The sequence below is a fragment of the Centruroides sculpturatus genome, unplaced genomic scaffold (genome assembly GCF_000671375.1).
Source record: "Centruroides sculpturatus isolate CEXI.00-Female unplaced genomic scaffold, Cexi_2.0 scaffold132, whole genome shotgun sequence".
NCBI classification, from domain to species: Eukaryota; Metazoa; Arthropoda; class Arachnida; order Scorpiones; family Buthidae; genus Centruroides; species Centruroides sculpturatus.
The window spans coordinates 181,089-194,920 of NW_019384471.1; the positions used below are offsets into that span (position 1 = coordinate 181,089).

At 31.9% G+C, this 13,832-nt stretch overlaps 1 protein-coding gene across 1 annotated transcript in view; it reads right to left on the bottom strand.

The window, feature by feature from the left end:
• The window catches only part of LOC111621186 (multidrug resistance-associated protein 4-like), a 128,857-nt gene that overhangs the window by 55,616 nt on the left and 59,409 nt on the right, over positions 1–13,832 (bottom strand). Inside the window, exons 6-9 of the mRNA XM_023363267.1 lie at positions 10,985–11,148; positions 7,677–7,805; positions 7,168–7,378; positions 3,774–3,881 (exon numbers count right to left, since the gene is read on the bottom strand). Of these exons, the coding sequence (XP_023219035.1) occupies positions 3,774–3,881; positions 7,168–7,378; positions 7,677–7,805; positions 10,985–11,148 (612 nt within the window). The remainder of the gene's footprint in view (positions 1–3,773; positions 3,882–7,167; positions 7,379–7,676; positions 7,806–10,984; positions 11,149–13,832) is intronic.

Sequence of the window (13,832 nt, forward strand, 5' to 3'; positions counted from 1 at the left end):
ATGAATTTTTGTACAATATATATCGTACGTCAATTGAATGTCCCGTAACATATTAATAACCTGACAACCTGTAAAATGAAGTCGATCATCCAAAATTTTTCAGTCACCGTTTAATGAAGTAGTTTTTGTGTTATGTGAGTTGTAACACCAACAAGTTGAGAATATCACGTGGTAGGAATTTCTCCAATCAAAACATTCTCTGAACTTGTTTGTGACACTTGACACACCCAACAGATTAAAATTTGTGGTAATATAACGCAATACTGAGCAACAAAAATACTATTATAAAGTAATCGAATTATTTTCTCTGGAATTACAATTAAGATTCAAAATGGACTGGCTATACATATCCGAATCTAATAAACAACTTCTACTGTTGTCTGATTATGCTGATTGTCAGAGTTTGTGAACAATGATTCGCCATCGAACTCATGCTCAGTACAACTACTGTATATAACTGATATTGAAAGAAGACTTCTCAGACTGAAAAAAAGTAATTGGACAAATCTACATATCGCCGATCATTTGGGTCGGAGTGACGCTGCAATTAGACAATGCTCTTATGCATGACCAAGTCCAGAGAAAAGCGGGCAACGGCTTTTCTAGAGAGGCGATAGAATAGAACGATAGAACTATTATTCGAGCAGCTGTAACAGCACCAAAGTCATTACTATCAACTATATACAGTCGTTTGAAAAAGTTTAAGACGACACAGAAAAAGCAGATCTAATGGAATTTTATTGATAATCTTCTTGGTGATCGTACAAAGAGTTTTTTTATCACATGGTCATCATGTGAAGAGGTAATTTTCAGGTGACCACTCTTTATTCGATCAGTGAATTCTCGACATTTTTTTAAAATTTACTGATAGCTTGATAAACAAGTGTTTTGTTCGTTTACTCTAGAACTTATTTGAGGTTCAGAAAAACCGACTTTATGCAAGGTCAAAATTTTTTATGTCTTTATATCAACAGTGAGTAAAGGTTTCTTACCCATTTTAATAATTTCAGTACAGCACTATCTACGCAAAATTTGAGTCAATATCTGCCGATAATGCGCACATACACATTTATTCATACCAGCGGAATGCATCTGATGCAATCAACACACGAAATGGTGTAATAATATATGCAAATGATGAAATGCGTAAAACACTGGAAAACAACTAGTGGTCTTAAACTTTTGCAAACGACGGTAACATGTGACCAATACTAAAGTGACAATCAAGATTATTCCTAGGCAATTATATCATCGATATCTATGCTCACGATGCCCAATATGCCAGACGTCACTGACCCGTAGCCATTGTCAATAAAAATTGCAGTGGTATAGGGCTGGATTATTATAGAATTGTTCTGATTGAAAATGAATCGTATTCAGTGAAGATTCAGTCTTATTCTGATCTATTTCTTGGCAACCCGCATAGGCGTGTATCGAGAAATTCTAGCTATTATGGACTCTGGCTTTTACTTTCGAATTCTACAAATTAAAACAACAGTTACTTGTTTTTGAGCCATATACTTATGGACCGATGGATCGAGGTGTCATTTCTTTTGATAGCAAAATACTTTAGTAGAAATACACGGCAACCTAACAACATAGCGATACGTTGACGACATTCCGAGACATGTTTTTTTCAGCACACAAGATAGTATATTGTTCAATAAAGACAATGTCCAGCCACACACGGCATGCCATTCAAGTGAATGTCTTGCAATATCGTTTGTTGGCCAGCCAGAACTCCAGATCTCTCTCCTGTTAAGCATATTTGTAATCTGATCGGGCATCGCTTACAACTATCGAGGAATGTCGAAAATTTAGGTTCCAACTAAACACTGATTGGAAAAACAATTTTTTCGCATACAATCAGCGATACACCTCTTTGTATATATTATACCATGTCACTTGCTACATTAAATATCAATGCCACGTCAATGTCTACAGTCCACTTGAGAACATTCCAACAGGAGAATAGCGGAAATAGAGAGAAAACTAAACAAATATACATTTAACAAGAATAGTCGTCTTCTTGTCCTTGAAAACTACATTTTTTATTAAGAAGTTTTCTTACTTTATATTTTGATAGCTTGCAAATATTGTCCTTTGCGATTCGATTTTCCTGTTCCTGGGTATAGAAGAGTGTATTGTATTCGCTTTTACTCCGAAGGGAAGCGAGACGGGAGATGAGGTAGATCGCAAGGCGATGAAAGAGCTGACCTTATAGAAGACGGCAAAGGATACACAAAGGATGGATAGAAGGCTTTCCAGGTATTAATTTCTTGGGAAGATGGCTTCTATTTAGGCGTTATTTGCAAGGAGAAAACCCAGAAATTCGAAGCTACTAACCTGTTTTATCGCGGCACGAACCAAAAACCGAACTCACAGTGTTTAGGATTTGATCACTGTCACTATGAGACGGTGTCCACTCGGCCACTAGTAGGCAATTCGATTTCTTACTATTATAAACTAATATCATAGACCTGGTCAGCAAGCATTTCCACTTGAAATGTTTCAAACCACAATGTTTGGAAAATTTACAATATTGGTTGTTTTATATCAGGTCACGTGTACACTTGCTATTGTAGTAAAGTTAATTGCCGTAAAATTAGTTATCGAATTATGGTTATTTATAAATTCGACACAATGTAAACTCAACATAAATTTTACATACCATTCAGAAACAATCAAAACAGGAACATTACGACCATGTGTAATTAGGTGCAGGATTCTACGGTATATTTTGGTGAAAAATTACATTAATATAATTTATGTCGTACATTATTATCACAATTGAAATTGCATCATCGATTAATTTAATAAAGTTACTTAAATTTTGTTTCTGCAAACCTTGTTCATCCTTATTTACGAAACAACAATATATTTACAAATATTTAAAATACAAATTACATTAAACTTTATAGTTATACATAGGTTGCAATGCATGCAGTATTTTGTAATATTATAAGAATTTAAAAATTTATGAAAAGTACCTGTGAACAAAAGATACAAACATTTTAGCTTGTATGCCAGTTAGTTTGAAATGCTACTGAAAACAAGCAAGATCCGTATCAGAAAAAATATTTTTTTAAAAATGAATTTACCTGATAAAAAAGTAACACAAGAGTAATCTACAAACATAGCAATGCCTTCTAAAATGACTTTCTGTGATAAAGGCTTTTACACTTTAGAAGTTACACACGTAAATAAAACCCGGAGAAACTCCACGTGTCCAACTCATCGGTCGAGTATCATTCCGACACTAGCTACCAGTATAAGTGAATAACACTGCGGCCGGATGGCCGGGCGGTCAAGGTGGCGGCCTAGCGCTCTGCGGGACCCGGGTTCGAATCCGAACGGGTCGAAAAATCCACAGGATTTTTTCGGGGGGTGGTCCGTTCGGATATAACGGGCTCTGTCCCTCACCACCCGGCAGCCCCATTGTGGGCTTGGCCGAACCCATAATGGGCTTGCAAAAAGAGGCCCTCTTAGTGCCCACAGGGCGGACAGAGTTAAAAAAAAAGTGAATTACACTACAAAGTGTGATTCACTTATCTACTGGTAAATCAAAATGACTGTTGTTTTGGTTAAAATTTTAATGGATATCGCTAACTGTTTCATTAATTTAAAATTACATAGATTCAAAAAACAGAACATCCAGCGGCGATCAATCATTTTACGCGAAAATGCTTACAGTAGTTTAAAATTATCGAATTAAACGAATCGCAAAAGTTGTTATTATCATTGTAAAACTTAAATTTAAATTAAGGTCTTACTTTTTTCCATGCAGCTGTGACAGTATCCATGAGTATTTCCTTTAAATTATCTTCTTTTTCTACAGTTTTGACAGCATTATTCTCTTTTTCATGAAGGAGTAGGAAACCCTAAATTAAAATTCCGAAAATGTTGTTTATATTAATGAAAGTTTGTACACGACAAAATACGCGGATAAGGTGCTGAGCTACCACTCCTGGGATTTAAAATAAACTTGGAGTCATTAAAAAAACTAAAGTATTTTTTAACACACGATCTGTTTCAATAATGTCTAGCCTTGTGTCGAACTACTCGGTTGTCCCAAGCTTTGGTCTGGCTAAAACGTTAATGTATATAACAAAAGAGGCCAGAACAAAATGACTAAAAATGTTTACTACTTTTGTAAAATAATGATTATTAGGTGTTTCATAAACGTTCAAATACAAATATTATCAACTTGTTTTTTAAGTTACTCTAAATATTTCCAGATTTTGTTTTGAATAACAATAGTTGAATGACCGATGCATTTCAGTTCTTTTACTTGTAAAGTTGTTTCATTATACGTATGCTACACAGATTTCATAGAATTGAATATATCGTTTTCATCTGAGTCATATATAAACGCGATTTCTCACAGAGAAAGGAAATGCAAAAACCTGTGTAAAGCACGATATAAACATTTATTTGGTTTGAGCAACTTTTTCTAAATTTATAACCTATATCAAAGAAATACAGCACAATTGAGTTAATTTGTATTGTAAAAATGCTTCTGTCATACATAAAAAAAATATCTTTAACAGGTTTTATGAAAAGCCATACAAAAAATTTTAACTAAATGTTGTAGTATTCAAATACATGTTATAGAAAGTCTTTCTTATGCTAAACTACAGTATTCTATAATAAACAAAGAGTGTATTGTCAGAAAATTGAAAATTAGTTTGCACACTTAATATCATTTTGATGCTTATTAACTTCCCCATCACGCTTACATTGATAAATTTTTATTACTTATTTCCTCCTCATTCATTAATGCCTATGCTGAAAATATTAAAATTGCTATATCCAACCCATACAACTTCAACTTAATATTTGATCCTGAACTGTCATTAAATTATCAGTAGATAACTTGACTGAAAATATCCGTACGTCAGAGAGTAAATAATCTGGAATAATTTTGAATCTGTACTTAACAGAAATACACATAGCTCAATATTTTTTACTAGTATTCAATTCGCAGTTGGCTAAACTTTATTTGTTTGGGCCCGGGTCTCAATGTCTTTATTGAATAAACTTAACGCCGAATTGTATAAAATATATTTAACTCAATAAACTTTTTAATCTACTTTTACAGACTGACGTAGCCCATTTCCGTTTCGTCTTACCCTTCCTCTTCAAACTTATGGAACACTATAATCAAATACTGTATATATTTAAAAAATTTAAACAGCTTAAGTAAATCTTATAATATAATCGAGATGGATTGATAACAATAATAATAACGACAACTCTCCCGTAGTCACTACCTTATTTTGGTGGGAGATTCCAGTAACTTTACTGATCCACAGAGCAATACGGGCTGCAGCACGTGCGACTGGTATAAATACCCATGCCAGTAAGGTATATGGAGTGTAATAAATCTAAGAGTGACCACAATTACATTCTCTGAAGATATTTATCATGGCAAGATGTAAGTGTGATATCGGCTCAGACATAGCCGGGATCAACATGGATCGCGTTAGGCAAAGGCTCACGTTCGAAAATAAGCCACAGTCTCCTTTGGTTACCGATTGCAAAAGCAGCGCCAGCCCAAGCATGGCTAATGCAATGCCCTGAACAGATGAAAGGAACCAACCTACACCTGGTGTTTCTGTGGCAATGCATAAACAGACCACAAAAATTGGAAAACCATGCCAATGCATGGAATGGACAACAACTCCATAGATTGGCACAACAATATCCTCAATTCACTGTCGCCGAACAAAGGAGTGTTGATAAAAAAAAATTATACACAACAACCTTGTCCCACAATCAACAGGTTGCTGATCAAATACAACAACAGACAGAAACATCTAACATTAATGAAAATCACGTAATCTGTCAGGATAGTTTAGCAACAAGCACTGATATTAACAGACACAAAACAACTACAACTAATGATACTATATGCACTTCCTGTTCGGATTTTCACAAATATCTTATCAATAAAGAAGTAATCAAATGATTTAGTATGATATTAAGTTTGGAAGTTAATTTTTAAATTTTTCTCCAAATAAACACGTTTGCTATTGGTCAGTGCACCTTGTGCTCAGAAATTGAATAGTAGAAGTCTTCGGATATAATCCGTATAAGCTTATAGGGTCAAATAACATTCAGCATGCATAGTGTAAAAATTAAAAAAAAAACTAATCTTTTCTATCAATGGAACTGCCATAGTGTATTTAAATATCTGCATATCATTCTGGGAAACCCAACCTAATTAATATCAAATATTTATCTATGAAGTAGGCTATAGAAAACACTGCATCAATAATAACCTTTCCTTTCAGATCATTTATATAATGCCTTGGCCACAGTATAAGCATAAAATCACCTGTTTTATTACTGAAAAAAGAAACAGAGTTTAACAAAAAAAAAAAAAAAAAACACAAAAACAAAAACGTAAACAGTAAGTTAGTCTGTTAGTATTCAAACGGGAAATTCTAATCGCATAGCAGTTATAGTGATATAAAGATATTTTGATCTAATTTTTCGAATAATTTTCGTAAATTTTCTTAAATATTGCGTGTTGCTTAGTTACAAACTTTTGCATACAAAGCAAGCTGACATTTCTGTGTAACCTTATTTTCATTGTATTCAACTAATTTTATTTCTTGCTTATTTATGAAAATTCAGTTTTTAAAAACTTATTCAAATCTTGAAAATTATTAATACTTAAAAGTATTCAATTCCAACTATAACTAATTACAGCAAAGACTTTTACTCATGAAAACTTATATTGATCAGAATGTCATTTCAACGTGGCATTCGTTAATGTGAAGAAATTCGAACTCATTCTCAGAATACAGTTTTCTACAATATATGGTGAAAATCGAAGATAAAACGATTTAATTTACAAGTGGAACCTAAAATTCAAACATTATTTAGGCTAAATTAATTCTTCGTATCTAAGACCTTATCATATTCGCGTGGATAAGGTTTTCAGATTATTTTATAATTTACCACAAAATGTTCTTTATTCAGTATACTTTTCCTGCTTATGTTGCGGAGTTATTCAACTTTTGTTATTGACAAATGTTAACATTTGTTATTTTCAATTACAGTAATATTACTAATTAAATATTGTCATTCTCGAATAATTTTTAAATTAGTATTACAGTAGTTAAATTTCAAAGGAATAGATATGAAACTGTTTATTACCTGTATCCTCTTCAATGAAACCAATATTTCTGCAAAAAAACTCATTCCATGAGAAAATAGAGTAAAAATGCTGTTGAAAACGTACAGGGAATAAAGCATTGTGACGAACGCAATTTTGGAATTTAATTCTCCACCATTTAATAAAATTGCGACAAATGACAGGAGAATAAATAATTTTGATATAGGATACGCCAATATGTATGATATACCGCTTACATATAAAAACATTCGAATTATTTTCATTTCTTTCCTAAAATATAAACAATTAAACAATGATAATCACAGAACTCTGAAAATATTTATTTAAAGATTAACACATTAGCATATAGAAATTATATTAAAATCTGTGCAAACCGGAATCGAATATTATTCAATATTTTTATGCAGTTTGTGAAATTTATATTTCGAACAATGTGTTTTTTTAAACGTGCTTTTGAAAAATTTATTTTTGAGGCATTCGTCTTATTCAGATTCCGTTTTACACAGGTTTTACTGCATTTAATTGTACTTACAGTCTGATTTTTTCTATTAATGCAGCATATGGCAATTCCCAAGTGTACATTTTAATTAATCTCATATCAGCAATCATCTCGTTCAACAAATTCAATCTTTCGTCTGCCAAAATAGCTGCTTGTAATCTATTATGTAATTGAATTTATAAACATATATTTTGGAAAATTGTATAAAACTAAACTGAACGAATAGATTATATTTAATAATAATCTTATATTAATAGTTGACCTCCATTTATCAAGTATTAAATATTACAAAAGAGTCATTTATGCTACTTGAATCCCTTTTTATACTATTTGAAACTTAAAGAGATTATTTCACGTATTTAAATTCATATAAGTAAAAGCTTTATCGATGTTTTTATAATATCTAAGAATTTATTTAGTTTATTGAATTTATTTACTTCCTGCTGAAAATAGAACTGTTTAAATCGTAATTATCCGATTGAAGGGTAGAGTGGAAAATAAAAAAGAAATATCTTTTGTACAGGAGTATCTCATACACGAAAAGTAATCATATTGTACAAATTTCAGAACTAATATTCATGCAGAAATGGGCCTGGAAAATTTAAATCTATCGCTTCAGTATCGCTAGTTTTAAATGTTTCTTGCCATTTTATATTGTTTATAGTCACCAATTTTCTTTTCTGATTGATGATGTAGCCTTATCAGTTTGGTGTCTGGAAAGCAAACTGTCTCTTACAGTTCCTTGTCCAAATAACAGGATGCACTTTTCAAACATTTCCAAAAAAGTGGCCTCTGAAAATTAAGTGTTTAACTTAAAGAATTTTAAAGTTTAATGTTCAGGAGCGGCCATAGCCACGTAAAAGGCATCGTTCTGGAACAAGTGGATGTTGGTTCGAACCTACTGAATCTATTTTAATATTTTTTACCTGTGGCATTATTTTATTATTATACGGAATAATTAGCATTATTTTTACTATTATTGTTCCTCGTATTTATAATTTATAAAAGAAAAAATTAAAAATTGTGATGTTATTTCTTGCTTACGAAAAACATGCCTCTCGAAATTTTCGCATAACATTATAAAATAAAATTTTCTGCGTGCTTATTTACAAATACAGTGGTATTGCGATACTTGAAGCGTAACAAGGATGAGCGCGTAAAAATATTGATTATAATACTAACAATTTAAAGAACAAAACGAGCGACTACGCTTCATTCTCATACCACCTGTCTTTTTTGTCCATTTGCACTAACTTCAGAAGCTTATTCGCTTGTAAAGACATCCCGTTGTTAGCAATACAAATATTTTAAAATAATTTTTTAATAAATAATTCCTAATAACACATTTTATCGCAATGTTTAAATAGTATTTCACAGGTTTTGTGTTTGTTTTTATTTATTTGTCGAAACCCTGTCTTCTTGTTTTGTTTGATTCAATGAATCTAAGCATTGAAATTCATAAAAAAAACTTGCTACAACTATTAAAATATAATGTTTATACAGTCGCAGGCGAGGATCTGTGTGTAACTATGGGAGTGAGACGTTACAAGTTACGAGGCATGTGGGGGAGGCTGTCAAGTCGGAAGGGAAGAAAAGGAAAATAAGAAGTACAGAAGGTGACTGTATACACAAGATACAACCAATTTATGTAACAGACTGAAGAGGGGCGAAAGCCCGAAACGCGCATCTGTATGAATTAAAAGTGAATGATGAAATTATTTGCCAAGTGTCAATAAATTCACCAAGTCGTGACAAAGGTTCTGTGATGTCAAAAATTTTGTTTTAGTCTACTGAAAAAGATCGAAATGAAAAACTCATACCAAAAACTTTTCCAAACTTTCTGTTAGTCGATAAAAAATCTTTACTCTGGAAACGTTGGGTTGCATTGTACAAAACTATGTTTGGTTTTCAACGTCACATCATACTTTACTGCCAGAACTTGCTTAATGACGCCATGAAATCGCTAGGTGTATAATGCACAGGATTCCTATTGAACGGAAGCTCGAGATTTTCCTGCATTTCTTGAAGTATAATCAGTAATTCTCAGTTTCACGCTAAATGTCGACAGCAACGAACTCGGGATTAGATCGTCACGTACTATCGCCAGTATTATACTTTTATTGCCATTTTAATAAAAATAGCACTAAGCGGCGATTGTGGCACTATGCAGCGCGAACCATGCTTATTATATCATTTTGCAAGTCTAAAAAGTTAATGAAAAATTAAAACTAAACAACGAAACGTATTTTAATATACACAACAGGAATTGTAATTTAAGTAAGAAGAAACAGTTGAATTGCCTTTTAAAGTTTTTCTATGTTACATAGTTCTAATTTATGTTCTTTTATCCTGGTAATCATTCTCAGCACAGAAACTGCAAATTAAACAACAACTTATTTGCTGAGAAAAAACTTAATCCTTCACGAACGTTTTTGAACATTAAAACGAAATTTTCATACAAATTTATGAACGTATTATGAATTGAAATTAAATAAACGCGTCACGAAGACAAATAATTGTAACTAAATGAACTAATAAATTAAAGAATTCAATCACGATAACAAAAGAGAAAAAGTTTAATCTCGTTTGCATGGAAAGTTGTCCGGTGTAAATGGTGGCTGATAAGCGTCCACCCCGGTATTTAAGAAGTTCGCGGTGAGAAAGTGGATTTTCAAACTTTGATAAGTTAAGTTATTACTCATCATACTGTAATTTAAGTTTTAAACGTTAACATGTCTTCAGCTTCTAACGTTTAAGCATTTATCTTTATGTGCAAAATTTTTATTTGTATCGCAGATATATTTTTTCTTATGGTCAAACTGATGTCTCTCGTACGATATTCTATACATTTCTTACTAATTCTATACAATCTTCCTTGTTCATTTTTTTTATTTTGTCTTCGTCATTACGTAAAAAGATGTGCATCGTGGATTCTCTCTTAAACTAGTGTAAGTTAATCTTACATAGGTTAAAAAAAAAGTCCTTAGTTCAATCGTGAATTACATCGTACTATATAAAAGATATGCTAATGAAGTTCAGAAATCAGGAAACAGCCACGGAATTCAACATTTTTTCAGCATGGTGAATGTCATTTCATATAATTGAAATTCAGGGCCTAAAAAATTCTTTTGAATGTCGAGATCAGTATGCTTAACCTTAGCCATATTACCATTTTTAATATCAGGTAATACAGCATAGATATCAATAAATATTTAACATTTTATCGATTTTAAATACATCAATTCCACCCTCATTAACTAATGAATATTTTATAAAGAATGATTTCTTTATTTTATTTACAGCTACTTTATAATTATATAATTTAAAGTAATAATTACCTTAATTTTGAGTATAGTTTACTCAAAGCAAATTGTATAGGAACGAAGAGAAATACTACCAAATATCCCATTAAAATAGTCCATCCATAATATTGCCATAACATCAGTATCGAAAAAATGATGAAGAAAGGCGATGTAAATAGAGATGAAATAGAGAAAACTTTCTGTAATAAATGAAATAATTTGATTAAAATTAACTTAAAATTTAGGATAGTTATTCTGGAGATCATAAAGTATATCATTAACATATTAAGTATGCAATATCTTGTTTTATTTTTAAATAGAATATGATATTTCCGGCACTAACAGTACCTTTACTAAACTCTTGTATAATATTGAAAATAGCAAATTTTTAAATTTGATTTTTTTTCTAAACTTCTATAAGTTATAATTATTCTAAATTGGGTATTCCCGGGATCTCGAAAATCGAAATCCCGGGATTCCGACCACTTTTCAGTCCCAAAATTTCCGGGATTAAGTTTTCCTAATCCCGAAATTTTCGGAATTTGCATCATTTTAAAAAAAGTTGCAAAATAGACTGCATGAAGCTAAACGTTCAGTGTCAGTGCTTTTAACAGAATTCCTTGCCTATCATTTTAATATAAAATACAAGAAATTTTATTCCAAGCAAGCAGCAGAAATGAACCTAGCGGGCTTGAGATGCTTGCTTGGAAAAAACTTCTTGTATTTTGAACTAAAATGATAGGCAAGCAGTTCTCACTGGGTTACTTGGAAATATACTCCATTTTTGTATTTTTGAATTTTCGCGGGCGCCAATCGATTTTCTGGCGCAGTCGACAGCACTACTCAATGCGTTTTACCTGTCAATGTGTCAGCCATTTTGTTTTGTCAGTGTGGTTAATATAGACCCAACGCTTCTCGCTTAGGGAGAGTCGACCTTAGGTGAAAAGATTACCAACCTCGCCTTGCCCGCGATTTCTCAGGATGATGCGAGAAAGTCTTTTTACGTTTGGGGGTAATGGTTTGCTAGACGCTGAGAGACTCACACAGAGACCGAATTTACAAAATTAACGCGTTTATTTTTAGAATGACATGCTTACAATGATCGAAACAATCAGGATTGTAGCCTTTACTCCTACAATCTCGATCTGTGTTGACCGGACTGTATTCTTTTGTCACCGTGTCCTCGAAGCTAAAACTAGAGCGGGCTTATAAGTATTTACTAACGATTCCTCCAACTTCCATTAAACCTAAACGCGTTTTCTTGGCAGCTGCACATATGTGCAACAAATTGAGAAACAAACTTGGTGATGAGACACTGGATGCGTTGTTATTTCTCAGATCATATTTTTGCAATTCAAATTAGAATATTCCTAATAGATTAGTTTACATTATATTGAAGAAAAAGTGGCTGATTAATATTATTTTTAAATACTTTTTGCTAAGAAACTTACTTTACTACCTACTTACTAGATTGTTATATGAAAGTAGTCTATTTATTCGATGTTAAGAGAGATTTTTGTTAATTTTCAACGTTTATTTGCATAGTTTGTTACATAAAGGTTTTTTTTCAATTTATGTGAGTTTAAAGAGATCTCAGTGATGCTTAAAAATAATAAATTTAACATGAAGACTAAGTGATTTTAAGTCTGGTTAGTCTGACTCTAACTCTGATTAGTTAGAGTGATTAAATTAGCTAGGTGTATATCGTAAAATACGTTGATTTTTGTCTAAATTTTGATTTGTTGATTTCTGTAAGATTTTCTTATTTTTTATTAACCCTCAATACCGAAATAATTCCGGGTTCGACTAAGTATAATCCCGAAATTCCGGGATTAGAAATAAGGACCGGTATCGAATTCCCTAGGTAAGTATTACTGTATATTTTGTATCTGCACTTTTTTCATGTTTCTGACGTTTATTTTCACTGTTTCATCAGTGTAAAGATTACAGTGAGCATGAATACCTCTGCAAAGAAAAGTATCGGAAATATTTAAATAGAAAGCAAAATCTAAATTTAACTTCAAAATTTATTTTGTTTTTTAAAATAATTTTCTCCCACAGCAATAAAATTATCAACGTTTTTTCAATCCTTGAAACATGCTGTAAAGTTGTTTTTTCGAAAAATCCCTTCAGGACTTGCAGCGAATTTTGTTTCGTGGCATCGCTAGTCTAAAACGGTTACAAATTACAAAGGAAATAACGTATCCGCAATTGTACAGGACAAATGTTTCTCGATCAGCCAATAAGTTGAACAGAATGAAAAGTTTGATACATAAAGAAAGCAGCAAGACATTTTTCTGTTTTCACATTTCCTTTGATAAGTAGTTTTTATCTAATTATTTGTCACCTGTGAAAGAAGTGTTACCTGTAAGATATGTAACAGGATAATTTCAACAAAAAAACGTTTCTTTCGTTAAATTTGTTAAAACGAAATAATTTTTTCTTGTCTTGGAACAAAAATTATAAAATATTAAGGTTGTCGAAATAAAAACTAGTCCGAATTTTCACAATAGTATACTTTTGTTAACTATTGGATGCTAACCCTATGTTTTATATTAGTACTTTATTACTCTTATTTTTTACATGGATACATATAACACGACAGTTTTTCGGAACGTAACTACTGTGTTATACGACGGATACCTGTATTTATATTTATATTGTATTTTATGTTTCACAATATTAAAATATTCCGGTAATTCTTTTTTTTTGAGCCTAACAGTGGATACCTCTGGGGAATATATCAGAATTGTAACATGCTTTTAAATAAAGTTTGCAAACATTGATTTGTGACGTTTTCTGTAACTTTCTGTGCTTGCAACCAGATCGCTGCTTGTCACATAGCACGTTCGTCTCGCTTTCAGTATTTTTCACAATGGTCAGA